Source organism: Aethalodelphis obliquidens, unplaced genomic scaffold, assembly GCF_003676395.1.
Source record: "Aethalodelphis obliquidens isolate GAN/ISIS:26980383/991018 unplaced genomic scaffold, ASM367639v1 scaffold6, whole genome shotgun sequence".
NCBI lineage: Eukaryota > Metazoa > Chordata > Mammalia > Artiodactyla > Delphinidae > Aethalodelphis > Aethalodelphis obliquidens.
This window is the reverse complement of record NW_020837950.1, coordinates 9471824-9499601: the sequence shown is the minus strand read 5'-3', so window position 1 is coordinate 9499601 and position 27778 is coordinate 9471824. Positions and strand designations below refer to the sequence as shown.

At 38.4% G+C, this 27778-nt stretch overlaps 1 protein-coding gene and 1 long non-coding RNA gene across 11 annotated transcripts in view; one reads left to right on the top strand and one right to left on the bottom strand.

Moving 5' to 3' along the window:
* Window positions 1-7275, bottom strand: part of ATP8A1 (ATPase phospholipid transporting 8A1) — a 238991-nt gene extending 231716 nt beyond the window's left edge. For all 7 annotated transcript variants that reach the window (XM_027103059.1, XM_027103063.1, XM_027103060.1 and 4 more), the window contains exon 1: window positions 6990-7275. In XM_027103059.1, the coding sequence (XP_026958860.1) occupies window positions 6990-7038 (49 nt within the window). In that variant the 5' untranslated portion in view covers window positions 7039-7275. The remainder of the gene's footprint in view (window positions 1-6989) is intronic.
* Window positions 7276-7631: 356 nt separating this feature from the next.
* LOC113618827 (uncharacterized) overlaps window positions 7632-27778 on the top strand; it is a 95249-nt gene continuing 75102 nt past the window's right edge. For 2 of the 4 annotated variants that reach the window (XR_003432139.1, XR_003432137.1), the window contains exons 1-2: window positions 7640-7973; window positions 8789-8859. This is a non-coding gene — a long non-coding RNA (uncharacterized LOC113618827). Of the gene's footprint in view, window positions 7974-8788; window positions 8860-27778 lie in introns of all 4 variants that reach the window. The other 2 variants (XR_003432138.1, XR_003432136.1) reach the window with 2 other exon arrangements.

Below are 27778 nucleotides of genomic sequence, written 5' to 3'. Positions count from 1 at the left end.
ATAATTTAGTTCTGCCACACTTATTATCTCCAGGATTACACTAAGCAAGATTACATGTATTGGGAATTCTCAAATATTGATCACATGAAGCATCACTATGTTCACACACCCTCTCTGTGAAAGAGTGTCATGTCAGTTGTAAATCTTTTAACTCATTTCCATGGTTACTTTGGGGCATCCTTCATTCACCACACCTTTTTGTCCCACCATTCAATTAGCTGGCATGCAGCAGATGCATAATACATGCTTGCTAAAGGAACAAAGGATCTTAGTCATCTTTTACTTGGACAAATGAAACAGCCTTCTAAAGGTTTCCTTTTAACAATTCTTGCAGAAATCATCTCCATGCTCCTTTTGTTATCTTTTAAGTAAAGGAAATGTAGTATTCTTTATAATTACAAACATTTTAAAGGTGCCGTTTACACAGACCGGGCTAGGGAAACAGTCCCTAGGACGATTCCTAGATTTATCACTTAGCACATGTTTTACATAATCAAATGAATGTCTTACATTTTAGCATAATATTCAACAGAAGAAAATGCAAACCATTGGATAGGTATGTGGTTTTTTGGTGTGCATTTCCTTAGTTTCAAATAATGGTCCTAATTTTGTAAATTATGAGCTCTAGAACACCTCTTTTATTCAAGCAAGAGCCTTTGACAATCTGATGGTGACGGTACCTGTCAGTTGCCAACCCAATAACCATTTTCCCTTTTTCTTTTAGGAATAAAACACTGAGTAATGTGCCAGATAGAAAACTCCATTTCCCAGCTTCCCTTGCAGAAGGGAGCCAATGCAAAATAAGCATTAGCCTTTGTGCGGTACTTTGAAGAAAACCCTTTGGTCTCACACCCTTCCTTTCTCTTCCTTCCTGGGACTCCTACACAATGGCTGGAACCCGGTAACCAGGTTATGACTTTATGGAAGTTATATACTCAGGATGATGAGGCAGAAAGACGTAAGGAGCCCATGTCCCTTATGACTTTATGTAGTAGACATAGCTCACCTGGACTGCCTTCATGTTAGTTTTACAAGACTGAGAAAAATTCTATTTTGTGTAAACTGTTATTTCAGTCCCTGTTTCTAGGATTCCTGATGCTGAATTCAGAGACTTATTTGATTTAGCTGGAGTAGAAAGTGAAGAGACCTGTAATTCTTAGCCTTCTGCTTTACCTAGTCTTGCGTTCTGGCAAATTTATCTACTACCAGGGTTTCAACTATTATCTCTGAACTTGAGATTCCCATTTGATTTTACCCATATCTAACCTCCGAATTTCAAAGTATCCTCAAAACATGTCCATTTGGATGTCCCCCAATCACTTCAAAATTTGAATGTATATCTTCTCGTACTGTACTGACCCTCTTTCTCAATTTCCTTATCTTTTAATAGATCTTCCCAATCAATCAGGTTCAAGACTATAAAGCACAGTTCCTGAAAATGTTTCACCTGCACCAGAATATTCTGGGCAGCTCATTAAGAATGCAGTCCCATGGCAGATCTACTCAACAGAATCGTCATGAGGCAGCCCAAGAAACCGCAGTTTTAATGGGATACCTGGGATCTTGTAAACATTAAAATTTGAAATTACTGCTTCAGAATCTCCTGCGGTATATTCACTATATCACTATGTCCTATGACGTGACCTTTGTCACCTCATTTCCTACTCTTCTCCCCCTCCCTGTTCCTTTAACACTCCTCTCTCCTGTCTTGGGGCCTGTCTGGAACATTCTTTCCCCAGATTCCCCCAGGCTTCTTTCACCTCCTCCACCTCAACTTTTCAATGAAGGCTAGCCTAACCAACCTATTTAAACTTGCAATTCATCCACCAACCTTATGTATCTTACCTTTTCTTTATTTTTCCCACAGCACTTACCACATAACAAAATCTATAATTTGCTAATTTTTTGTGTTTTCTTTGTCTCTTGCCTCACTAGAATGATAGCACTTCCAGGGCAGGGCTTTTTCTATTGTTTGTGCACTGATGTATCTCAAGTACCTGGAACGGTACTTGCAGGAGTTCAACAGATATCTGTTGAACACGTTAATGATTTACTGAGAAATATCTCTAATTCCTCCCTTCCCAGTGTCACTGCTCCACTCCAATACTAATCCTGGCCTTTGTCATTTTTAGACTTTTTTAAAAAAACAACAGAGTGTATTTACAGTGTCATTTCCTCCAAACCATCCAACATACTTCCAGGCTTATCTCTCTAAGACACTGTTTGGGGATGTCACTCCCCTATAATGATTTGGCTCCTAACTGGCCCTGTTAGAAGTATTATACATTGGCCTCATGCTTGCATGAGAATTGAATTAGATGAACTCTAAGATCCTTTTCAGATATTTGATTCAAAATCCGAATGACTCATCTTGGCATTTAAAATGCTCTGTAATCTAGAAGTATTTACTTATACAAATTTACATCCTATTCCTTCCAAGTTTCCCTTTGTTCCTGGCCAGTTTCTTTAAGAACTCTCAAATAAGCCACGGTCATGTTCACTGCTTTTTCAATTGGTTACTCTCTACCCTCAATGCCCTCCTGACTACTGAAATAAATGGCATTATCTTGGAAGCTTGGTACTCAGACTGTGACCTGCAGGCCAGCATCACCCAGCGTTACCCGTGAGCTTGTCAGAAATGCAACTCCAGCCCTACCCATTTAGAAGCTGCGTCTAACAAGATCCCCAGGTGATTTGTGGGCATCTTAAAGTTTGAAAAGCACTGCGTGAGCACTCATTTCAAATCATTTCTCAATGGAATGTTTGCTCGGCAGACCTCGTGTTCTTATGTCTGATCTGCCACAGCTCTTTGTTACCCATAGCAGGCATGCTGTTTAATTAATAACATCCCCTGTTAGACTATTTATTTCTTTTTTTAAAAAAAATAAATGTATTTATTTATTTATTTTTGGCTGCATTGGGTCTTCGTTGCTGTGCACGGGCTTTTTCTAGTTGTGGTGAGTGGGGGCTTCTCTTCATTGTGGTGCGCGGGCTTCTCATTGCGGTGGCTTCTCTCGTTGTGGAGCATGGGCTCTACAGTGCAGGTTCAGTAGTTGTGGCGCACAGGCTCAGTAGTTGTGGCGCACGGGCTTAGTTGCTCCACAGCATGTGGGATCTTCCCGGACCAGGGCTCAAACCCATGTCCCCTGCATTGGCAGGCGGATTCTTAATCACTGCATCACCAGGGAAGTCCCAGACTGTTTATTTCTTATTTCATGGAAGTTCTTTCCCCTCAATTTGGTTATAAATAGCTTGCACACAGAACAGCCATGCATCTGGCCAATCTGAATGCAGGGAACAGAAGCCCATTCAAGTCACTTCAAGGAAAAAAAAGAGCCTGTTCTAAGGCTACTTGGGAACTGGGACTAAAAGAGTCAGGAGGGAGGTGCTCCAGGGACTGGCCACCCTCTCTCAGCGTGTGTCTCTCTGCCTCATTCTCTCCATCCAGTTCATTTTCTCTCCTATCTTCCTCTCTTCACGCAGTTTCTGTTTCCTCATACTAGCAGCATTTGCACAACCTATTACAGCCAGCCATTCTCTCCTCTACCAGCCTATTCTCCTCTGCCCCTTTCTGCTTCAACCTTCACTCTAAGCCTCTAAGCTTAACTCTTCCCATGGGAGAGGTGATCACCACAAAGCATCTTTCTGAGCCAAAACACAAGCTTACAAGTGTTTGAGCCACCTATGGATTCTCTGCTATTGGTTCAGGAGCCTGCCGTGGTCCAACCAACTGAAGCCAAGGACGCTGCTGTTCAGAACAAGGCCTTTAGGCAGCAGGAGCTGTCAAAAGAGACTATTCCTTAGGAAAGAAAAGGGTGGGCAAGGCAGGCAATGAGCCACATCGCCAGCCCACAGGGTCATTATTGATTCTGTCCTCACCACAGTCCAGAGCAAAATGCTGGGCACATAATAAACTGAACCAACCAACACGGGGGGTAAGGGTCATTCACTAAGTGCCACTATGCCCCTGACACTGTCCTGGATGCACAGGGAATACAAAGATTAAATAAGAACCAGTCACTGTTTTCCAAAGCTGTTAATTCAAATGTGTCACTGAACTAGCTACTTGGCCTTTGACACGTACCTCAACCACTTGGGCCACAGTTTCCTCAACTATCAGATGGGATCATCTTCACCAATCTCCAGGAGCACTTTAAGGTCCTATAAGGTAATCTTTGTAAAAATGCTTTGAAAAATATACATGCCAATCAAAAACAATACTGTAGCCTCTCGGTACTTAATGAAATCCTCTCATATGGCATAGGTTTTACATTATTTTCTGGTCCTTTCTCTTTTCCCATTTCCCATGATATAGAATCCATCAACTGCTATTATTTGAAAGAACAAGCCCAGTATTACCACTGTATTTTCATTACCTGAATGGTTCACTCAAATGATGATTAAGAAAATTCATTCACAATTGTCAAAAAGACAACAAACAACAAGTGCTAGTGAGGATGCAGAGAAAAGGGAACCCTCATGAATTGCTGGTGGAAATGTAAATTGGTGCAGCCACTATGGTAAACAGTGGAGGTTCCTCAAAAAATTAAATATAGAGCTATCATATGATCCAGCAATTTCACTCCTGGGTATTTATCCAAAGAAAACAAAAACACTAATTAGAAAAATATATGTATCACTATGTTCATTGCAGCATTATTTATAATAGCCAAGATTAGCAAGCAACCTAAATGCCATCAGTAGATGAATGAATAAAGAAGCTGCACTGTGTGTGTGTATGTATGTATACATATAATGGAATATTACTCAGCCATAAAAAAGAATGAAATCTTGCCATTTGCGACAACATGGATGGACCTAGACGGTATTATGCCAAGTGAAATAAGTCAGAAAAAGACAAATGCTGAATGATTTCATTTCTATGTGGAATCTATAAAACAAGTGAACAAACATAACAGAAACAGCATCATAAATACACAGAACAAACAGGTGGTTGCCAGTGGGAATTGGAGTAGGGGGTAGAGACACAAGTGACGAAGATTAAAAGGTACAAACTTTCAGGTGCAAAATATGAGTCATGCGTATGAAATGTACAGTGTGGGGAATATAGTCAATAATTATTCAATATCTTTGCATGGTGACAGATGGTAACTAGACATTGTGGTGATCATTTGGAAATGCATAGAAATATCGAATCACTATGTTGTATAACATAAATTAACATACTATTGTAGGTCAATTATACTTCAAAAACAAACCAACCAACCAACTCACAGAAAAAGAGATCAGATTGGGGGTTATCAGAGGTGGGGTATGGGGGGAGGGGAAATCAGATGAAGGCAGTCAAAAGGTACAAACTTCCAGTTATAAGATAAATAAGTACTAGGGATGTAATGTACAACATGATAAATATAATTCTTTATACATGAAAGTTGTATGTTATATATAAAATTTGTTAAGAAAGTAAATCCCAAGAGTTCTCATCACAAGAAAATTTTTTTCTGTTTCTTTAATTTTATATCTATATGAGTTGATGAATGTTCACTAAATTCACTGTGGTAATCATTTCATGATGTATGTAAGTCAAATCATTATGCTGTACACCTTAAACTTATACAGTGCCATATGTCAAATATAGCTCCATAAAACTGGAAGAAATAAATAAGAAAAAAAAGAAAATGCACGTCACTCAGAAGTGTAAAAAAACGAATGTACACATTTTTACTGTGTACATTTAAAGACAGCACTATCATTTATTCAATGTGCATCTATAAGGTGCCCTGTACATTTTTTCATTATATTACAAATGACAATAAGAATGTACTAAATCCCTAAGTAGGACACAGGTTAGTTTTGACTCTTGTGTGGCCTTCTCCCCAGAGCAGTTTCACTGAGTACTTCCTAAGTGCTGTAATCCGAAAATCATAGCTACTAGAGCTCAGAGCCCCCATTTTTAACATGGGGGCTCTGAAGAGGAAAAATAATAAAATGGCCTGTCTCAAACCCCTATAATCCAATTCTCCTAAAATCTGTATCTTTTTTCCTAACATCACTTTACCACTTGCCAAACATTAAAGGGGGGAGGGGGCGGGGGTGAAGGATGGACACCAGTGAGTGATGTTGTGAGAACATGAGCCACCCTTTATAGGATTCAAGTATGGGTTTATGTGACACAAAAACAAAACAAAGCTCCAGATATGCACTGTTTTGGCTTCGCTATGAACAAAATGAAAACATATTTACCAACTGACTGCCACATGCTAGGCCGGATGCTGAGGGCTCATCAGAGGATGAAGACAGCGTAGGCCCTCCAAAAGCTTACTGGCCTTTACCCTCGGGCATCTGTTGCTCATTGCTCACAAGTGTAGCCATTCAACATCTGGCCCCGGGTGGAGCAAAGAAAACAGCTTCCACCTTGCTAAAAAGTCCGCTCAGCTGGCCAAAAGGCAGGTATCAGGTAAAGGGAAAAACAAAACCTCAGACGGGAGCTGGGTGAGACTCCGCTGCAGGAGGCGGAACTGCAGAGACTGTAATGCACAGCACCGGCTGAGCGCCCAAGCCCAATTAAGGCTCCTCTCGCTTGGAGAGGCGAGGGGATGTGGATCAAAGGATCCTGCAACCTGGGAAAGGCAGATTCAGTTCCCGGGGAGCCGTGATATGGGGGCTGCAAAAAGGTGGGCGGCTGGCTGGAGCTGTGCTCCCTAGAACGGAGAAGCAGACTGGAGACAGAGTGGTTTGTGCACTAGTGGGGAGGGAGGTGGGCAGGGCGAGAGCGCAGAGACCCAACAGTCACGCTGCAGTGTAAAGCGAGCCTCGGGGATCCCTCCGAGGACACCAATTTCGGGGCTCTGCAGCTGGAAAGGGGTCTGCACTGATGGCGGCGCAGGGAGAAGGGTTCGCAAACACACACACACACTCACACTCTCTCTCTCTCCCTCTCTCTCTCTCACACCGCCTGACCCTCGGCTGGCCCCGAGCCGCCCCCGCGCGCGCTCCGCACCCAGCTTCGTGCTGCGGCAGCTACTCACCCTCCGCGCGGGAGCGGATCTCCGACACGGTCCTCCGCATGGTGGACATCGCGGCGGCCGCCGCAGGTGGCTCTTCAGACCAGACTCTGCACCTGTCACGGCGCCCCGCAGGCGGAGGATCTGGCTTCCCCGCGCCGAGCGCTCAGCAGCCGCGCGGGCCCAGCCGCCCACGCAGGGCAGTGCCGCTGCCGGGCGAGGCCCTCGCACACCGGCGGCAGAAGGAGGAGGTAATGAAGGCGGCGGCGTCCGCAGAGCTGAGCGAGCTCTGCCTGCAGCCACGGAGGGAGCGGCGAGGCAAGGGGCGGAGCTTCGGCGTCTGCGTCCGGGCAGGGATCCTCAGGACGCCCACTCACTCGCACAACTGCAGCGCTGCGGGGAAGGCGGGAGAGGGGCGGGGAGAGACTCCGGAGAGCCTCCTGCGCCCCGCCCTGCTTTGGACCGTACCATCCCTGAGTGGGGAGAGGCAGATGCCGGCCTCTTCCACCACAGGCGCCCTGGTCCCTCCCTGTGGCTTCGGCTCTTCCTGTCTTTTCTCAATGCTGTTCTGCTTCTTCCAAGGCTTGGCCAGAGAGGAAGGGGTACTGTGGCTCCTGCATCCTTGCAAATCCTCTCCCGCCACCCTCTAGTTTTAATAACAATGGAGTCGCCCGTGGTGCGGAAGTGGGGTTGGGTCTGAGTGGGCTGGAGAGCGGCGAAAGGGCCTGGGGCGTCAAGGGCTAGGAGCTGTGGAAGGGCACTGCGTGTTGGCCACCCCGGGATGCAATTCTAGCCTCCATGCACCTCCAACAGCCCTCGCGACCTGCGTCGCACCTGCTCACTCGCCTGGTCCACGAGCAACAGGTTCTGGGCGCTGGTGGCTCCTCCTGCCCTTGGTGCTCAAGTGCGTCTGGGGCCGGCCTGCGAGTGGCCGGGTGCATCCAGCTAGTGCGTGTTCTGCAGACTGACAAACCTCTGGACTTGCAGTAAAGTCAACTATTGGGCCAGGTGCTTCAAATTTTGCTTTTAGTCAAACATGCAGGAAGTTGGGAGCAGTAGTTTTACCTGAAAAGGGGAGAGGGAGCCTAGTATAAAGTCCGTAAATACATTAAATTTTAGTTTGCCCCATATCTTACAAATACGGGTAACTTCGTTACCTTTTATTTTGTATAAGGAGATCTATGCTAACAAGTTATCAGAACAAGTACGGTAGTTTTTATTTATCGTTGATTTCATCTTTAAGTTAGGCTGTAAGGTTTTATATATTGAATAGATCGTGGCGAGCCGCTGAAATGGCGAGAAAGGAATAAATTGAGTTGGAAACAATTTGCTGCTTCTCTCATCTTGTGCTCTTCCTCCAGCACTCGGTGGAAGAGGGCTTAACGTGGAGGCGTTTATTGTGAACTTCTTTCAGATCCTGAAGGGAGAGATCTGGAAAGGTTTGAACAGAGAGATAAGTGATTATTCCCAAGCCTCATGAAAAAATAAAACCTGCTGATAGCATCTTATCTCCATTTGTGGTGTTTCCTCTGTCTCCTGCAGGTAGCGTTTGCTAATCAGAGTCCTGCCCTACATTAATTCTGAGTCAGGTGCTCAGTACATATTTATGAAGAACCCACTCTACTTGGCTCTGATTCGGAGGCTGGGATTAGAACAAAGAAAATGTATTTCCAGCATTCATGAAACATTGCAGGGTAGAGCAGGACTCAAAGGTGTTTATTTCAGTGATGCTCTTGATTTACAAGTATGGTCTTCTAAAAGTAAGAAATGAACACACAGCCTTTTCAGGACAGTCATCACTGGCCCTTTTTATTCCTTTCCAGGTCCAGGATCTCCTTGTATAAAGCAGACTCTCTCTGGCTTGATGAACATGCATCTGAAAAAAATTAAAAGGGTAAGTACCACAAGGAAATAGTTTTAAAAAATCAGCTCTAAAAGTTAGTGAACAGAAACCAGAGAAAAATGCAGTGCTTTTGTGATTAACATTTTAGATAGAATTTTATATAAAGCCAGAACCAGCTTCTATTCAAAATCAGTGCACAGCAGCATACCAGTATTTGTAATTCCTATGGACCCTGAAATGAAGTTCAATTCTGCTTATTTACAGATAGTAATTAACTGGAGTTCCAGAGATTACCTCTGTTTTCTATAGACCAATCTATTTTATATATGTCTGTGTGTCTGTGTGTTTCCCATTAACAACCCATCGGCAAAGTTGACAACATACATCATTCATACAGGAAATGACAAGAGTCTTTCATACAGAGAAGAACATTTCATGATATAGTCCATAGCTCACTGTGTGTCCTTTCCCAAGTTATGCTGTCACTTTATCCATAATGGCAAGAGTATCCTACCGAACTCATTTCTGTTTTGTTTATTTGTTTTGTTTTCCCCAGTTTTGTTTTTTAACATCTTTATTGGAGTATAATTGCTTTACAATGTTGTGTTAGTTTCTGCTGTATAACAAAGTGAATCAGCTATATGTATACATATATCCCCATAATCCCTCCCTCTTGCATCTCCCTCCCATCCTCCCTATCTCACGCCCCCCAACTCATTTCTGAAAAACCATTCATTTATGATTGTTAGAAAGCACACATGTTTTTATTGGTTCAGAACCCTGATTGAAGTTGAATGTTGTACTAATCTGCATGTGCTTGATTTCAAAGTCCTCTCAGATCTCCTCATCTTCCATTGCACAGTGCGCTAGCCCCTGGCAGGGAGCTCTGGTGCCAGCAACATGACCTTGTCACAGAACCTGTAATACAACTCAGATGTCAGCAAGATCGTTTAAAAACATTCAGGTCCTGCGACTGCACTGTTGATGGACTTAGAAGGAAGCGGGTTATTCAAGAATAACTTTAACAAGGGCCAGGTTTTATCCTCCACAAAGTATCCATTGAATGCATAACATGTGTGAAGTGCCCAGCCAGAATGCTAAGTTACAAAGACAATGCATTTGTTAAAGTAACCAGCAGTGTAACAAGATGGCTGACACTTAATGCCAAATAGGCCAGCAGCAACACTAGAAGCATTGAGAGAAGGGGAGATTCCAAGAGCTGAGTGATCAACATACTTGAGCTAGGTTTTGAAGTAGGGGTTAAGTCGGTAGTGAAAAGGAATGCTTGGCATATAGTTAAGTGCTCAATTATGATTTTTTAATGAATGGTTAAGGAAATGGAATGATAGAAGACTATATATGGTTGGGGAGAACCAAGAGACCAATTGGACTACAGGGATCTCACTGAGAATCTGTACACTTTATTTTTATTTTTTCTAATTTTATTGAAGTATATTTGATTTACAATGTTGTGTTAATTTCTGCTGTACAACAAAGTGACTCAGTTATGCATATATATATATTTTTCATATTCTTTTCCATTATGGTTTATCACAGGGTATTGAATGTAGTTCCCTGTGCTATACAGTAGGACTTTGCTGTTTATCCATTCTATATATAATAGCTTACATCTGCTAACCCTAAACTCCCAATCCATCTCTCCCCCCGACCCCCTCCCCCTTGGCAACCACACCTCTGTCTGTTCTCTATATCTGTGAGTACGTTTCGTAGATATGTTCATCTGTACACTTAAAATGTGGGAATTGTATGTTATGTGAATTATATCTTAATAAAGCTGTTTAAAAAATTGTCTCTAGAGGTGTGAGCCACAAAAATTATCAAGTCCAGCAAGTCAAAGAGATGTTGAGCATATTCCTGTCTTGGTGGTTTTTCACTTACTAATTACGTGATGTTGCCTTGAGTTTGTTGTTGTTGTTGGGGACACCGAGAATTAAGAATTGGTCCTTCTTGGGAGGAACTCATAGTTAACTAGGTGACAGAGGCATGCTCACTAATTTACTAATTTATGATATACCCAGGAGTGCTTTGGGAACTTACATCCTGAAGGTAGTTGGAGATGTACTTGAGAACCCTGCTTCTGATTGAGAAGGAGGAATGCAAAGTTGAATACTATACGACTATAGAATACAGATGCTGGATAATGCTGGCAACTACATTCTAAATTCTTTTGCAAAAGCACAAAATAATGGGGTAAATTAAAGTTTAGATAATTATATCTTTTAGTTTAAAATTGAGGTTAAGATATAACATAAATTCTATCTAGTCGCAAAGCTACCTGGTTATTGTAAGAAAAGATGCTTATTACCTTTGGTGTGTGGTTGGTATATTGATTCAATGGATGGTGAAGATACTGTTATGGTTAAGAGATTATTATGACATCATTATGGTATGGTTAAGATATTATTATGCTGTTGGGCTTGTAAGGCATTTTCCTCAAGTCTTCCCATCTTGATTGCTCTTTTTCTATCACCATCATTTACATGCACACCGCTCCGGTGCACCAGCAAGTTCTTTAGGCTCAGTTTTAAAAATATGTCTTACTTCTATCCACATTTCATCTCCACCTCTACCTTGTACAGGCCCCCATCATCGTTCACCTGCAGTAGCCTCCTAACTGATCTCCCTGCTTTTACTTTTGTCGCCCATTCATAGTTATTATTATTTAAAAACACAAATGAGTTTATTATTTTAGGATGAGTCAATGTCATTATTATTATTTTAAAAAACAAATGAATTTTAATTTCTTTAAAACACAAATGAGTTTATGTCATTTCTTAGGACTTCAGTGGCTTCCGGCAGCACCTGGATTGAAGCCCAAACCCTTTCTGATCTTGCCCTTGCCTGCCTCTCGGGCTCATTTCCTTTTACCCCTTATTTGGTCATTGGGCTCAGATTACCCCAGCCCACCCCAGCTGATATTGCCCCACTTCCCCAATGCTAGCCACCACCACATTGCCTTAGTCTGTTTTTCTCATAGGACTTATCTCTGAAGTTTTCTTGTTTGTTGGTTTACCTGTTTATGATAAATAGGTCTTGGTCTGTTGTCTTACTTATTACAATTTGTCTAACGTTAAGAACAGTGTGTGTCAAATGGCACAGGATCAATAAATATTTGTTGAATGAATGAATGAACTGGAAAATGAGTGTACTGTGAATGATCTGGTTCCTTAAGATTGGAGACTGGAAATAAGTCAAAGAATAGATAGTATTTTATTTGAATAGATAATAAGTTTTACCCTTCATAAGCATGTATACTGGAATATATTACTTTGTCATGAAATAATAGAACATATTTGCTGTGAAGTACTTGATACCAGAAGAAGCTTCTGAATACCATATTGGCTTTTGTTAAAATCAAATGATCGAATTTTTAAAACAATAGACTGATTGGAGTAGCTTGTTCTTGCTGGACTCACTGTAACAAAACCCATATAACACAGAGATGTGTGTGCAAAGATATTCACTGAAGCATTGTGTAGGGGCAAAAAGAATGTAGTCATCACCATGTGCTGATATGGAAAGAGTATCAAAATATATTAAGTTAAAAAATGCCTGTAATAAAACAGGGTGTATAATATGATTCACTTTGGTAAATAAATAAATTATATATATATATATATATAATTTTATAGAAAAGCATAAAACAATAATTTACCTTTGGGTGGAAGGACTGGGGTAGTGAGGTTCCTATTTTTCCTATTTTATACTTTTCTGCATTGTTTGCATTTTCTAACTATAAGATTTTTTTTTTTTAAGTGTCAATAGGGGTTATTTGGATTTTGCTTTTTTTTGTGTGTATTAATAAGTGTCAGGTCTTTAAAGCACTCATGTTTTTAAAAGTGCACTCAGAAACCATCAGAATATTCAAGAGAATTGAATCAGAATAAGAAATGCCAGATGAAAAAACAAAACAAAACAAAAGAAAAACTGATTTCAACCAAAGCTCTAAATCCACTGTCACTGAATAATCCAGTCACTTATTCTTACTCATAATGTTAAAATCAATACTTTTCTCTCATGCCTGTGATTCATTTCTCATGAGTTTACCATTCTCTTTCCAAACACGTTAGCAAAGTTTTAAGTCAAAGTTATAATGTCTTTAAACATTATTATCTTCTTCATATAGTGGGAATTTCCAACAAAAAATAGTACAATGATTTTTTCTTCACTATAATTGAAAATATTTTGCTCCTGTTTAAATGAAATGAGATTTAAAATGTTGATTTGTTTTATATGAAAAGACTCAATAGAAAAAAATTTTAAAATATACTCCAGTACATTTAAAATAGTGTTTGATTCACACACAAGTTTTCAGAAAAAACATTTACTGAATTTTTTACTCAAAAAGTAAATGAACATTCAAGGCAAAATAATCCTGGTATTGAGATCTTGAATTCAGACTTATCATTTCAAACTGATAAGAGACTAACTAAATGGCATGATTTTTACTTTAAAAACTTCCATTCTACCAGAGCCAGGAAGTGAAAATTAATTCTTAATTTAGAAGTGCTGTTTCTTTTCCAAAACTTAACAAAACAACATTCCAGTAATGCTGAGTCTCTGTAAAATATTACTGTAAAATATACTTCATGGATAATACATTTACTGTAGTATTTTCATGAATTCTGATATTTTAAAAAGCAGCTTTATCGAGGTATAATTGACACACAATAAACTTAATATGTTTAAAGTGTAGAATTTAATAAGTTTGGACATACATATAAACACCTACGAAGCCATCACCACGTTCAAGATAATAAACATATCCATCATTTCCAGAAATTTCCTCTTGCTCCTTGGTATGGTTGTTATGTATAACTAGAGATGCTTTTTCTTCATGCATTCAGTGCAATTTATTGAGTGCCCACCACGTTCTAGATACTGAGCTGAGTATTTAAGATTGAATGGTCAGCTAAACCAATAGGTTCTGGACCAATGAAAAATTATGATCAAATGATTATGTAAGTAAATAAATATAAAATCACAACTGTATATCATATTCTAATGGAAAGATAGTCTACACCTGTATATATTGATTGTACTTAAAAGTATTTCTGGGTTTTCACACTTATATCTGGAACTCTTCAAAAATGTGTATATGTACCTTTATAATATATCTGAAAATAGACATTAACATTTTATTTCTACTGGATGTTATGGCATTTATCTTGAAAATGGTGTCATGTTTCTTATATGAAAAGGATAACCAGTGAAGACAAGACATTTTATTTTAATTTATTTCTTTGATGTTTACCAGAAAGCCAATATTGGAAATGAAAAAACTCTTAAGAAAATTTCACTTCTTTTTCTTGCCATGTCATATTAGGTGTTATTTCAAAGGAGAAGAGGTGATAATAATGAGGTAAAAGTATTGAAAGAAAGGAATGTTTATTAAAAATTGAATATAGTGGTAAATAACATAAATATGATTATGAAATACAATTTTGTAGTTCCATCACTTTTAATTTGGAAAGAATGCCAGGCTTAAGATGGTTTCCTGATGAATTGAAATAAGCCATAGCTATCAAATGTGAAATATTTGCCGATTGCTTTTGGGCCTCTGGGATGATATATCCACTGCTCAGGTTCATAACTCACTGCAGTGTTTAGCAGATATATTGGAAAATCACAATGTTGTTGTTTTTTTCCCTCTGACCCCAGAAATTCTCAGGAACAACATTTGCTGGAAAGAGGAATCATTTATCACTGTAGATTCTTTCCAACTTTGAACTCTGAGGAAATCTACCAAATGGAGAAAGAGAATCAATACTTAACTCAGGATTACATTTGAGTATTCACTCTAAAGAAAGAAGCCAGGGGGAAAACACTATAAAGAAAAGGCGTAAAGAAGGTAAACCAGCTATAGATTCAGGGCTTGTGGAAGCTGGATATTCCGGAGGCAAGAGTGAAGTGAGCTAGTGCCAAGGACGGGAGCAGAGGCTTGGACCTCTTGGATAGATCTGCTTCTGGATCTAGGCCTGAAATGTCAGCTCCTCTTCCCTGCCTGTGTTCTCTTGTCTGTTTTTCATTTAGTCTAACCTCTTAAAAGCTGACCTTTGCCTGTTAAATTGGAACCTCTTTCCTCCTGTTCCTGAATCCATGCTATTCTGATTCCAGCTTGCCTCCCAGGCTTTCAGCAGCCATATAGCCTCTAATTGAAGTGGGTGCAGTCTGTTGCCTGCATAGCCCCTCAAGGTTTCCAGTGCCCCTTGGTTTGATCCTGTGCCTAGTGTTGGCCCCCATTGGCTTCTTCTGACTTCCTCTTTTGTGTGTGTGTGTGCATGTGTGTGTGCGTGTGTGTGTGTTAATTTCTGTTGTACAGCAAAGTGATTCACATACATATATATGTTTTTTTAAATATTCTTTTCCATTATGGTTTATCACAGGATATTGAATATAGTTCTCTGTGCTATACAGTAGGACCTTGTTGTTTATCCATTCTATATATAATAGCTTACATCTGCTAACCCCGACCTCTCACTCCATCCCTCCCGCAACCCCCTCCCCCTTGGCAACCACTAATCTGTTCTCTGTGTCTGTGAGTCTCCTGACTTGCTCTTGATCTAAAATGACAGTGAAGGAGGAAAAGGGAGACCTGTAGGTTGAGAAATACTGAGAAGATTTGAATAAGTACATGGGAACCAAATTATGGAGGACCATGCAAATCAACAGAGGTGTTAGAATGAATGCACAGGTGAAAGGGAGTTACAGTAGGCCCTAGGTAGCACAGGATAAAATTGTGTTTTAAAAAGATTTTTGTGGTGGTAACAATACGGAGCATGAATTACAGTAGAAGTAAAGACATCAAGATGGAGACGTCAAAGATCTGTTCAATTAACAGAGGAAGTGATGATTTTTAAAAAATTAAGCTTGAATGTAACATGAGGCATTTTTCATAATACTTATGGGACTATGGAGAGTAAAGGACAATAGTCTGTTTATCTGAAAAGAAAAGATAATCTTCTCTGTGTAGTTACAGATATAAGTATAGATATAGATATGATTATGTTTGAACTTTTTACATGTTGGGTCGATTTTTTATTGAACCAGAAGTTCTGACATTCACGGAGGGGAGATTACCTTCATTACTTTCTTTGAAAGGTGCTAAGTGTATGTTATATTTTAGCATATGCTTAATTGACAGAAGTGTTTTGTTTATCTTTTAATGTTACCATAGCTTTCAGTAGTCTGAAAAAAATGTATGATTAATCTAAAAACCTCATTGGTATCAATCCTGACTTAATGAAAAGAACTGGAATCAGAAGACCGGTTTGCACCTCAGTTCTGGTTCTTTCTAGTGGTTGGATTTTGAGAATATCATTAAAAAACCTTTCAGAACCTCAGATTGGCTAGTGGGTTAACATACAGGCTTTACAATCAAACAACTAGATTCATATATAGGTTCTACCACTTACCAGTAGTATGACTTTGGCCAAGTTACCTAACTTCTTTGTGCCTCAGTTTCTTCATACGTAAATGGGGACTAATTATAATACCTAATCAGAATATTGTGAGAAGTACATGAGATAATTTATTATAATGTACTGTACAAATTTTAGCTATTATAATCTGGTGCATCCAAACTGTTTTTATACTCTGAGTGACGTAAAATTAAATGATTTTAGGTACTAGAGGCATTTCCCTCAATATTGCCTTTCTTTGTATAGTCAAATAACATACGTTTACTTAATCTGTCATTTGTATGACAGATGGCAGGAATGTTGAATATGTAATTTTAATGCAGGATTCTATTTATGGGTTTCAAGAGACTTGCTGCAAGAATGCTGATTAGTAATATTTATTAAAATGTTAAAACAAATATGTCTTCTTATGTCATTTAGAATAAGATTCAACTGTATATAATAGAAAACCCAAAATAACGGTGATCTATATGAAGTGGGAGTTTATTTCTCTGTCATATAAAAGAAGTCTGAAGATAGACTCCACACTGGCATCAAAGAATCAGGGTCTTCCCTTTCTGCTCTGCATGCTAACATATGGCTTCCATCCTCAAGGTCACCTCATGGTCCTAGCTGTCTTCTGGTATGCCAGCTATAACATCCGCATTGGAAGATGGGAAAAGGAATAAAGATAAAAAGAGATCCCAGCAGGCTTAGATAGATCTCTTTAAGCATCCATTCCTGAAGTCTCCAAAGAAATTATGCTTAAATCTTATTAGCCAGAACTTAGTCTCATGGCCACACCTAGCTGAAAGGGAGGCTGGTAAATTTAGTTTCTTATTCAGCTGGCAGTGTACCTAGATAAAATTTGAGGTTCTGATACCAATGAGGAAGGAGAGGATGCCTTTGAGGGTAGGCAGCCAGCATTCTCTGGCTTCCTCATAAATCTCAGAAATCATTATCAAGGTTGCATTATTAAAATCTTGGAGTTCTTCATGGACATCATAATGAAACTATGTTTTATTCAAATTGTGTTTTTAAATATTTATAAGAAAAAAGGAAAAGAGTTCGCTTTATTTTAGAAACAGTCTTGATGAAGTAGGTTTTAAATTGATGGAGTTTAGCAAATAATTTATTAAATGCTAATTGAATATAATATTGAATTGAGTACAGTAGAAAATGGATAAATTGTTGATAAGTTATTAGTTATTAAGGTGACTTCCTGTTTTAAAGACAAATAAAATTTAAACATTTATACACCAACAAATTGGACAACCTAGAAGAAATGGATAAATTCCTAGAAACATACAACTTACTAAGACTGAATCATGATGAAATAGAAAATCTGAACAGACAGATTACTAGCAAGGAGATTGAATCAGTAATCAAAAACCTCTCAACCAACAAAAGTCCAGGACCAAACAGCTTCATGGTAAGTTCTACCGAACATTCAATGAAGAATTGTTACTAATTCTTCTCAAACTCTTCCAAAAAATAGAAGAGGGGGAACTCTTACACACACATTTTATGAGGCCAAATTTACCCTGATACCAAAACCAGACAAGGATACCACAAAAAGGAAAATAATAGGCCAATATCCTTGATGAACATCGATGCAGAAATCCTCAACAAAATGTTAGCACACAGAATTCAACAATACATTAAAAGGATCATACATCATGATCAAATGGAATTTATTCCATTCATTTAAATGGTTCAGCGTCTGCAAATCAATCAGTGTGATACACCATATTAACAAAATGAAGGATAAAAATCATATGATCATCTCATAGGTGCAGAAAAAACATTCGACAGAATTTAACATCCATTTATGATAAAAACTTTAAACAAACTGGGTATAGAGGGAACATACCTCAACATAATAAAAACCATGTATGACAATCCCACAGCTAACGTCATACTCAACAGTGAAAAGCTGAAACCTTTTCCCTTAAGATCTGGAACAAGACAATGCTGTCCACTCTTACCACTTTTATTCAAGATAGTATAGGAAGTCTTAGCCCGAACAATTAGACAAGAAAAAGAAATAAAAGTCATCCAAATTGAAAGGAAGAAGTAAAACTGTCAACATTTGCAGGTGACATGATATTATATATAGAAAACCATGAAGACTCCATCAAAAAGTGTTAGAACTAATACATGAATTCAATAGTTGTGGGATGCAAAGTAAATACACAAAAATCGATTGCATTTTACACTAATAACAATGTATTAGGAAGAGAAATTAAGAAAATAATTCCATTTACAATTGCACCAAAGATAATAAAATACCTAGGAATAAATTTCACCAAGGAGGTAAATGACCTGTGTATTGAAAACTACAGGATATTAATGAAAGAAATTGAAGAAGACACAAATAAATGGAAAGACATTGCATGCTCATGGATTGGAAGAATTAATATTGTTAAATTGTCCATACTACCCAAAGTAAAATATGGATTTTACTGCAGTCTCTATCAAAATTCCAATTGCATTTTTCACAGAAATAGAACAAATGATCCTAACAATTGTATGGGACCACAAAAGAGCCTGCATAGCCAAAGCAATCTTGAGAAAGAAGAGCAAAGCTGGAGGCATCACATTCCCTGATTTCAAACTAAACTATACTAATTAAAACAGTATGGTACTGGCATAAAAACAGACATGTAGATCAATAGAGCAAGATAGAGAATCCAGAAATAAACCCACACATATATGGTCAATTAATTTATGACAAATGAGCCAAGAATATACAATGGGGAAAGGACAGTGTCTTCAATAAATGATGTTGGGAAAATTGGATAGCCACTTGTGAAAGAATGAAACCAAATTACTATCTTACATCATACACAAAAATTAACTCAAGATGAATTAAAGATTTGAGCATAAGACCTGAAACCATAAAACTCATAGAAGAAAACATAGGCAGTAAGCTCCTTGACATAGGTCTTGGTGCTGATTTTTTGAATCTGACACCAAAAGCAAAAGAAATAAAAGCAAAAATAAACAAGTAAGACTATATCAAACTACAGAGCTTCTGTACAGCAAAGGAAACCATCAACAAAATGAAAAGGTAACCTATTGAATGGGAGAAAATAATTGCAAATCATATATCTGATAAGGGGCTGATATCCAAAATATAAAAAGAATTCATACAACTCAATAGCAAGAAAACAAACAACCCAGTTAAAGATAGGCAGAGGATCTGAATAGACATTTTTCCAAAAAAATACAACAGGTACATGAAAAGATGCTCAACATCATTAATCATCAGGGAAATGCGAGTCAAAACCACAATGAGATAACGACCTCACAGCTGTTAGAATGGCTATTATAAAAAAAGACAAGAAATAAGTTTTGCGAGGATGTGGAGAAAGAGGAACCCTCATAAACTGTTGGTGAGAATGTAAATTGGTGCAACCACTATGGGAAACAATATGGAGGTTCCTCAAAAAATTAAAAATAGAACTGCCATATGATCCAGCAATTCTGCTTCTGGGTATTTATCTGAAGAAAACAAAAACACTAATTTGAAGATATATATGCACTCCTATGGTCATTGTAACATTATTAGCCATAGCTAAGATACGGAAACAATCTTAAGTGTCCATCAATGGATGAATGTATAAAGAAATTGCATATATATAGAGAGAGACATAATGGAATATTATTTAGCCATAAAAATAATGAAATCTTGCCATGTGTGACAACACAAATGGAATTCCAGGGCATTATGCTAAGTGAAATAAGTCAGAGAAAGACAAATATCATTTGATCTCTCTTATATGTGGAATCTAAAAATAAACAAATGAACAAAAAATAAAAACACAATAAGCTCATAGATACAGAGATCAGATTGGTGGCTGCAAGAGACAAGGGTTGTTGGGGGGTGGGAAAAATGGGTGAACTTTTTTTTTAAATTTAAACAAATTTAATAAAAATTAAAAAAGAAAAAATCTTAGGGGTGAAAACGACTCACAAAAGCAATGGATGAAATAAACACATAGAAAGGTCTTCTATTTCCATTTTGTCTCTCTTTAAAATCAGAAAAGGGAAAAATTAAAGAATTAGAGGTCTCTGAAGAGAGATGGTACTTAATAGCATTATGGAAGCATCAGTCTTTGAGTTGTGTACAGACTGCACTGTGAGGGAAGGGTGGCATACCATATTACGAAGCTGCTGTGGCCGTCTTGTCGATGTTAGTTTTCCGTGTTCTTGAGGACGGCTTTTGGATCCCGAAAAAGTTATCCAAAGCAAACTTTATTTTTAAAATTTAATATTAAATGTATTAAATTTATATATTAAAAACATAGTTCTTTCTTAAGCTTTGAAATTCAACTTAATCATTTTATTCTACTTAAAAATGTAGCAAATTTTAAGAATTTCTTTAAGGAGGTGTTAATGTTTGATTCTTTTCATAAACGAAAACTCCCTTAAATGTTTTAAACTACACTTAATAAGTCGGTACATTTTGTTTTCTTTTTAAGTCCTTTACTCACCTGAAAGAGCCTTCCAAGTACTTAAGTAACCATTAAAATAGGATAAATTTAACTTATAAAAATAAGTCTTAGGCTTTCTTGAATTTTCTAATACTGGTGGATCTCAAAATAATTTCTTTGACTAAATCAATTATTCAGTCCTGTCAGTTTAGTTTGGAATCACAAGGATGAACCATTTTTGTAATAGGTAGAATTCTCTTAAATACATTGATTATTTCTAAACTTTACTAAAAAATATTAGTACTATAAGTTTGATTTACTTAACCATATGAATGCATCATTCTCCAGGTTTAAAGCTAATAATTCTCTTGAAAACAATTATGTCATCCACACAATTTTAGGGTTAGCATTCCAAGCACTTTCGGAGATTACACTCTCAGTTGGCTGAGGTTGAATATTAACCAGAGATGTCATTTAGGACATCTGAGCTCTAGAACTACAGATACCCTTGAAATTTTTCTAGCAACTGTGTCTGTCAACAGGGCTCATTCTCTAGATCCAAGTAATCCAAATACTTCTCTCCATGTACAGAAGTCCATATTTGGTCCATTTGATTCATTTCAACTAATCCATTACTGTGTTATTCTATTTTACATTCTCTTCATATTTCTTCCTGTCAACATTAATGTGTACAGTTCTTTCAACAACATTGGATTGGAGTTTGTTTATTTTCCAGGGCTTTTTCTAATTGGTTACTTTTAGTTTTAAGATCTAGGTACCCTGAATGATGATGGTGAATTGAATAGAAACAAACAAATGGAGAAATGGAGAGTTGTCCTGAAGGGAGCATAGAGAGTAGATGTTAGGGTTGGTGATGGATTCTTAGAAAAGGAAACACTGAGTAAAGACCTCAGAGAGAAGGTGAAGCCCTCAATCCCATTACTCCCCCATCTCTTCAATCCCCAGAACACAGCTGTCAAAACTACGTGAAAAGTACTTTGTTGAGAGTTTTGGAGTTACTGAAAGGGATTATATAAAATGGAAAATTAGAGGATGTTTCTTTTTAAATTTATGGCACTTAAGAGAGACTTTTATGCTGAGTAATTGACCTAATGCCTTTCTTATGAAAGACATTGAGGCAATTTGTTCCATAGACCTTACGGAGTCCTTCCCTTCTGTTATGTGGGAAGCTTAGTTCCTGAAGGAGATCAAAGTCACTAAACTTAAAAAAATACCATTATCACACCTATAAATTAATATTAATTTCTCAATATTATTACACAGCTAGCAAAAGCTGAAAGTTCTTTAACTTTTAGGAATTCTTTGCAGATAAGTTGAGTGGAAGATGAGGGGAAATATTCTCATTATAGAAAAACTCTCGCTGTTAGAACAAATGAACAGTCATAGTGAAAGGAAACATTTTACTCAACATATAAGAAATCTTACTGCTTCTAGTATTTCTTTGTAGATTAGATAGTGGAAAAATGTATAGAGTAAACCATAGGTATTTCTTTTTCAATGTCTGCTTCCATAACAGATGTTTAGGGAATGTGTGTGTTGGCAATGAGATACCACTTTCAGCAAGAGAGAACAGGAGTAGCACACTTACTGAAATTTCCATTCTGCCAAAAACCTGGTCCAATGCATGTTTCACCCTAAATATTAAGGGGGAAAGCTCATCTCACATTCTCTCAATTTCATCGCAGTTTGTTTTCTGGCATTGGGAACGAAATACGGACTTTTGCTTTTGTTTCTGTTTTTTTCTTATCACAATGCAGTAAGACTCGGAACAACTGACAACTGAGAATGTTGAAACAGTGAGTGAATTATTTGGATTGGTCACCTTGAAGAAGCCTAAAGAATTTGGCAGGCATTCAAAAGCCAGAGATTGAACGAGTTAAGGGTAAAATTGACCTGTCTTGCAGCTTTCTGTCCAAAGGACTGCCTCCTTCTATTGCAGCTTTGGAGTCTGAATTCTCTTGTTTAGAACACTGAGAAGTTTTGAAAGCCCTGACATATATCCATAAAACTCTATCAAGCAAGGTCGAGGAAACTGCTTCCTTCCACGCATACACAGGTATCCAGGCACCTTGCTCAGGCATACAGAGAGCAACTCAGAGCAAAGCAGCCTGTTCCCCTTGAGCTCTGTTCTCTTATTTCCTCGGAGTACATTCAGCCATCTGAGCATCTGACTCAGACATAGCGGAGATGCTGCCAGAGGGTAATAGTTTGTTCTGTTTTCCTGGAATGCCCTTGCACTGAGAACATTAGAGGCTGGGGAACTCAATGAATTTTCCCACTAAGTGCATTTCTCACTAGCTCTTCCTGCCTCTTATTTCTTCCTATGCCTCTTATTTCTTCCTACCATTTTAGAGGGAACAGCCATCCCACTTTTTAGGCCACCAGCTTGTCTGTGGAATCGGTTGAGTGCATTTAATGCGTACAGAAGAGATGCTTACAGAGCAGGTAGCAGAACTAAGAATAGGAAGTTTCATTTTTCCAGTCCCTTGGAGAACGAGATATTTCATGTAAGTGTATTTTTCTAGACAGCTGAAACTTCTGCCCTAAACATCAAAATTTGTTTTTAACTTAGGGAAGTGGTATAGCGTAGTGGTTAAGCACACAGACAGATTGTCTGTATTTAAATGCTGACTCTGCCACTTTCTAGCTTTGTAACTTTGGGCACTGTACTTAACCCCTCTTGCCTCAGTTTCCTTATCTGTAAAATGGGGATACTAATAGGCTCTATCTTATAGAGTTTTTGTGAGGATTAAACAGGATTCAGCGGGTTAATGTATGTAAAGCCCTTAGAACAATGCCAAATATGTTAAATCATAGAAGAGTTGTTACTATTACTAGTAATTCAACTATTTGTATACAAATATTGCTACAAAATGGTACTCATTGTTTTACAGAATATATTGAACATGAGTATCTCAGTGCCTTTGCACACAGAGAAGTAGTATATTCATGCCTTCAGACAGTGCTGTGAAAATGTTGATGATGAAATAATAGTTAATATTGTTTACTGAGCAGGTTTCATGAATGTTACTGGTAATTCCTACAATGAACCTCTAAGATAGGTATATTTGTAAATAGGTTTGGAGGATTTAAGTACTTGCCGAACTTCATGCATCTAGAAGCAGACGATGTGAGATCCAGACTCAGGGCTGTGTGACTCCAGAGCTGGTGCTCTTGGTCACCTCACCACACCGACTGGAGGCTAGGACTTCTTGTCCTCACACCAGTGTTTCTTAAACTTGGGTGTGTGTTGGAATCACCCTGACACTGGCTAGACTGCCAGCTTCCACCTCAGAGGCTGAGAATTGGTGTATTAAGTTGCTAGGTGACGTTGATGCTGCTGGTACAGAAATCATTCGTACTTTGAGAACTGCTAGCCTACAGTAAATCACCCCAGGCTATTTTCAATACCATTCTTTAAAAAACTGTCTTTTTACCATCAGTTACCCCTTGAAGCTATCAGTGTGTTCTTTTGCTTTCAAATTCCATCACACACACATTCACCTGTTTTAAAATCCTCTGTGACTCACATCTTATGGTATTGAATTTGTGGATTTTACGAGCAGCAGCTGCCCTTTGGAAGTTTCTTTCACTTGCTGCTCAGTTCCCTGGTGCACTTGGTTCTTTAACTCTGCTAGGAGCTTGACTTACTTCTTTGCATGTTGCTTCTTTATGTTTTAATGAAGGAAAAGTTTTGAGTGACTAAGCTTAATGGATTTAAAATCTCCATCACATGCCATGTGCTCTCCTTTTCGATGTTGAGGGCTTCACAGCATCAGAGATGATTCTATAATAGAGCATAGCAAAATCTAACACACCCTGGCTTGGCTTTTTAGACTCCCTAACACAGGAATCTCATTCCAAGGATCTGGTGTTTTACATCTGTTTCTCCATATCTAGTCCTGTCTTTTATCAATATAGTTCTAAAATCCTGTGTCAGCCATGGAATCATCACAGAATTAGGTCTAGCAAGATTTTTTTCTTGGTAGAATGGTTTTTTTGTTTTTTTTTCCTCTTACAATAACAGAATATGTAGATTCTTGATTCCTGAGCTGTTCCTCCATAGCTTAACAGTATAAGAGACAGAAAGCTCACAATTGTGGCTTCCGCCAATGTGATTCCTCACTCTATTAAAGCATAGATAACTTTGGGTGTACTTCTGTGAGAAACCAGGGCATGAGGAGCTATGTTGGCTCACTTGTTCCCTTGATCTCATATTTATCTTTTGCATTGCTTTTTTGGCTGTTCGTGGTAGATTGAAGTAAACATAACCTTAAACATAGCTCAAGTCATCGTTCTAGACCAAACTTTGTGGTCTGGCTAATTCATATTCCCTCCCGGTTTCCTGTTATAAACCCATACTTTTATTTCTGTATTGCTCAATACTTTAAACATACATCCTTTCTGTATTACTGTATGTCACTCATCTTCTATCCCTACTCTGTACCTACCTCTGGACTTAATGTTGAAAGAGAAAAATAAAAATTTATTAGTTTAAACCCCTGTATTGGGGTTTCTATTACTTTTAACTGAATACATTCCTTAGCTGATACTCTTATATTATCAGAATTCTGTAAAGTAGGACTATTCTAGGATTAGTTACTTTAGTGGCTCAACAAAGTCATCAGAAACTGGGATTCTTGCCCTCTTTCTATTTTTCCATTCCCTGCGCTACAGCGGATTATCTAATGGTTGCTTGATGACTGCAACAGTGCCAGACATCACATATGCTCATATTAATGTCTATGTTGGGTCTCTCGCTCTCTCTTTTTTTTTTTTTTTGACTGTGTTGGGTCTTCGTTGCTGTGCATGGGCTTTCTCTAGTTGCAGCGAGCAGGGGCTACTCTTCATTATAGTGCATGGGCTTCTCATTGCGGTGGCTTCTCTTGTTGCAGAGCATGGGCTCTAGGCGCGCAGGCTTCAATACTTGCAGCACATGGGCTCAGTCATTGTGGCTGACGGGCTCTAGAGCACAGGCTCAGTAGTTGTGGTGCACGGGCCCAGCCGCTCCGCGGCATGTGGGATCTTCTTGGACCGGGGCACGAACCGGTGTCCCCTGCATCGGCAGGCGGACTCTCAACCACTGTGCCACCAGGGAAGCCCTGTGTTTAGTTTTTTAAGGAACCTCCATATTGTTCTCCATAGTGGCTGTATCAATTTACATTCCCACCAACAGTGCAAGAGGGTCCCCTTTTCTCCACACCCTCTCCATCATTTGTTGTTTGTGGATTTTCTGGTGATGCCCATTCTAACTGGTGTGAGGTGATAACTCATTGTAGTTTTGATTTGCATTTCTCTAATAATTAGTGATGTTGAGCAGCTTTTCATGTGCTTCGTGGCCATCTGTATGTCTTCTTTGGAGAAATGTCTACTTACGTCTTCTGCCCATTTTTTGGATTGGGTTGTTTGTCTTTTTAATATTGAGCTGCATGAGCTGTTTATATATTTTGGAGATTAATTCTTTGTTGATTCGTTTCCAAATATTTTCTCCAATCCTGAGGGTTGTCTTTTCATCTTGTTTGCAGTTTCCTTTGCTTTGTAAACGCTTTTAAGTTTCATTAAGTCCCATTTGCTTATTTTTGTTTTCATTTCCATTACTCTAGGAGGAGGGTCAAAAAAGATCTTGCTGTGATTTATGTTAAAGAGTGTTCTTCCTATGTTTTCCTCTAAGAGTTTTATAGTGTCCAGTCTTATATTTAGGTCTCTAATCCATTTTGAGTTTATTTTTGTGTATGGTGTTAGGGAGTGTTCTAATTTCATTTTTCTACATGTAGCTGTCCCGTTTTCCCAGCACCACTTATTGAAGAGACTGTCTTTTCTCCATTGTATATCCTTGCCTCCTTTGTCATACATTAGTTGACCCTAGGTGTGTGAGTTTATCTCTGGGCTTTCTATCCAGTTCCATTGATCTGTATCTCTGTTTTTGTGCCAGTACCATACTATCTTGATTACTGTAGCTTTGTAGTATAGCCTGAAGTCAGGGAGTCTGATTACTCCAGCTCCGATTTTTTCCCTCAAGACTGCTTTGGCTATTCGGGGATCTTGTATCTCCATACAAATTTTAAGATTTTTTGTTCTAGTTCTGTAAAAAATGCCATTGATAATTTGATAGGGATTGCATTGAATCTGTAGATTGATTTGGGTAGTATAGTCATTTTTACAATATTGATTCTTCCATTCCAGGAACATGGTATATCTCTCCATCTGTTGTTATCATCTTTAATTTCTTTCATCAGTGTCTTATAGTTTTCTGCATACAGGTCTTTTGTCTCCCTAGGTAGGTTTATTCCTAGATATTTTATTCTTTATGTTGCAGTGGCAAATGGGAGTGTTTCCTTAATTTCTCTTTCAGATTTTTCATCATTAGTGTATAGGAATGCAAGAGATTTCTGTGCATTAATTTTGTACCCTGCAGCTTTACCAAATTCATTGATTAGCTCTGGTAGTTTTCTGGTGGCATCTTTAGGATTCTCTATGTATAGTATCATGTCATCTACAAACAGTCACAGTTTTACTTCTTCTTTTCCGATTTAGATTCCTTTTATTTCTTTTTGTTCTCTGATTGCCATGGCTAGGACTTCCAAAACTATGTTGAATAATAGTGGTGAGAGTGGACATCCTTGTCTTGTTCCTGATCTTAGAGGAATGCTTTCACCATTGAGAATGATGTTTGCTGTGGGTTTGTCATATATGGCCTTTATTATGTTGAGGTAGGTTCCCACTATGCCCAGTTTCTGGAGAGTTTTTATCATAAATGGGTGTTGAATTTTTTCAAAACCTTTTTCTGCATCTCTTGAGATAATCATATGGTTTTTCTTCTTCAGTCTTTTAATATGATGAATCACACTGATTGACTTGCGTATATTGAAGAATCCTTGCATTCCTGGGATAAACCTCACTTGATCATGGTGTATGATCCTTTTAATGTGTTGTTGAATTCTGTTTGCTAGTATTTTGTTGAGGATTTTTGCATCTATATTCGTGAGTGACATTGGTCTGTAGTTTTCTTTTTTTGTAGTATCTTTGTCTGGTTTTGGTATCAGGGTGATGGTGGCCTCATAGAATGAGTTTGGGAGTGTTCCTTCTTCT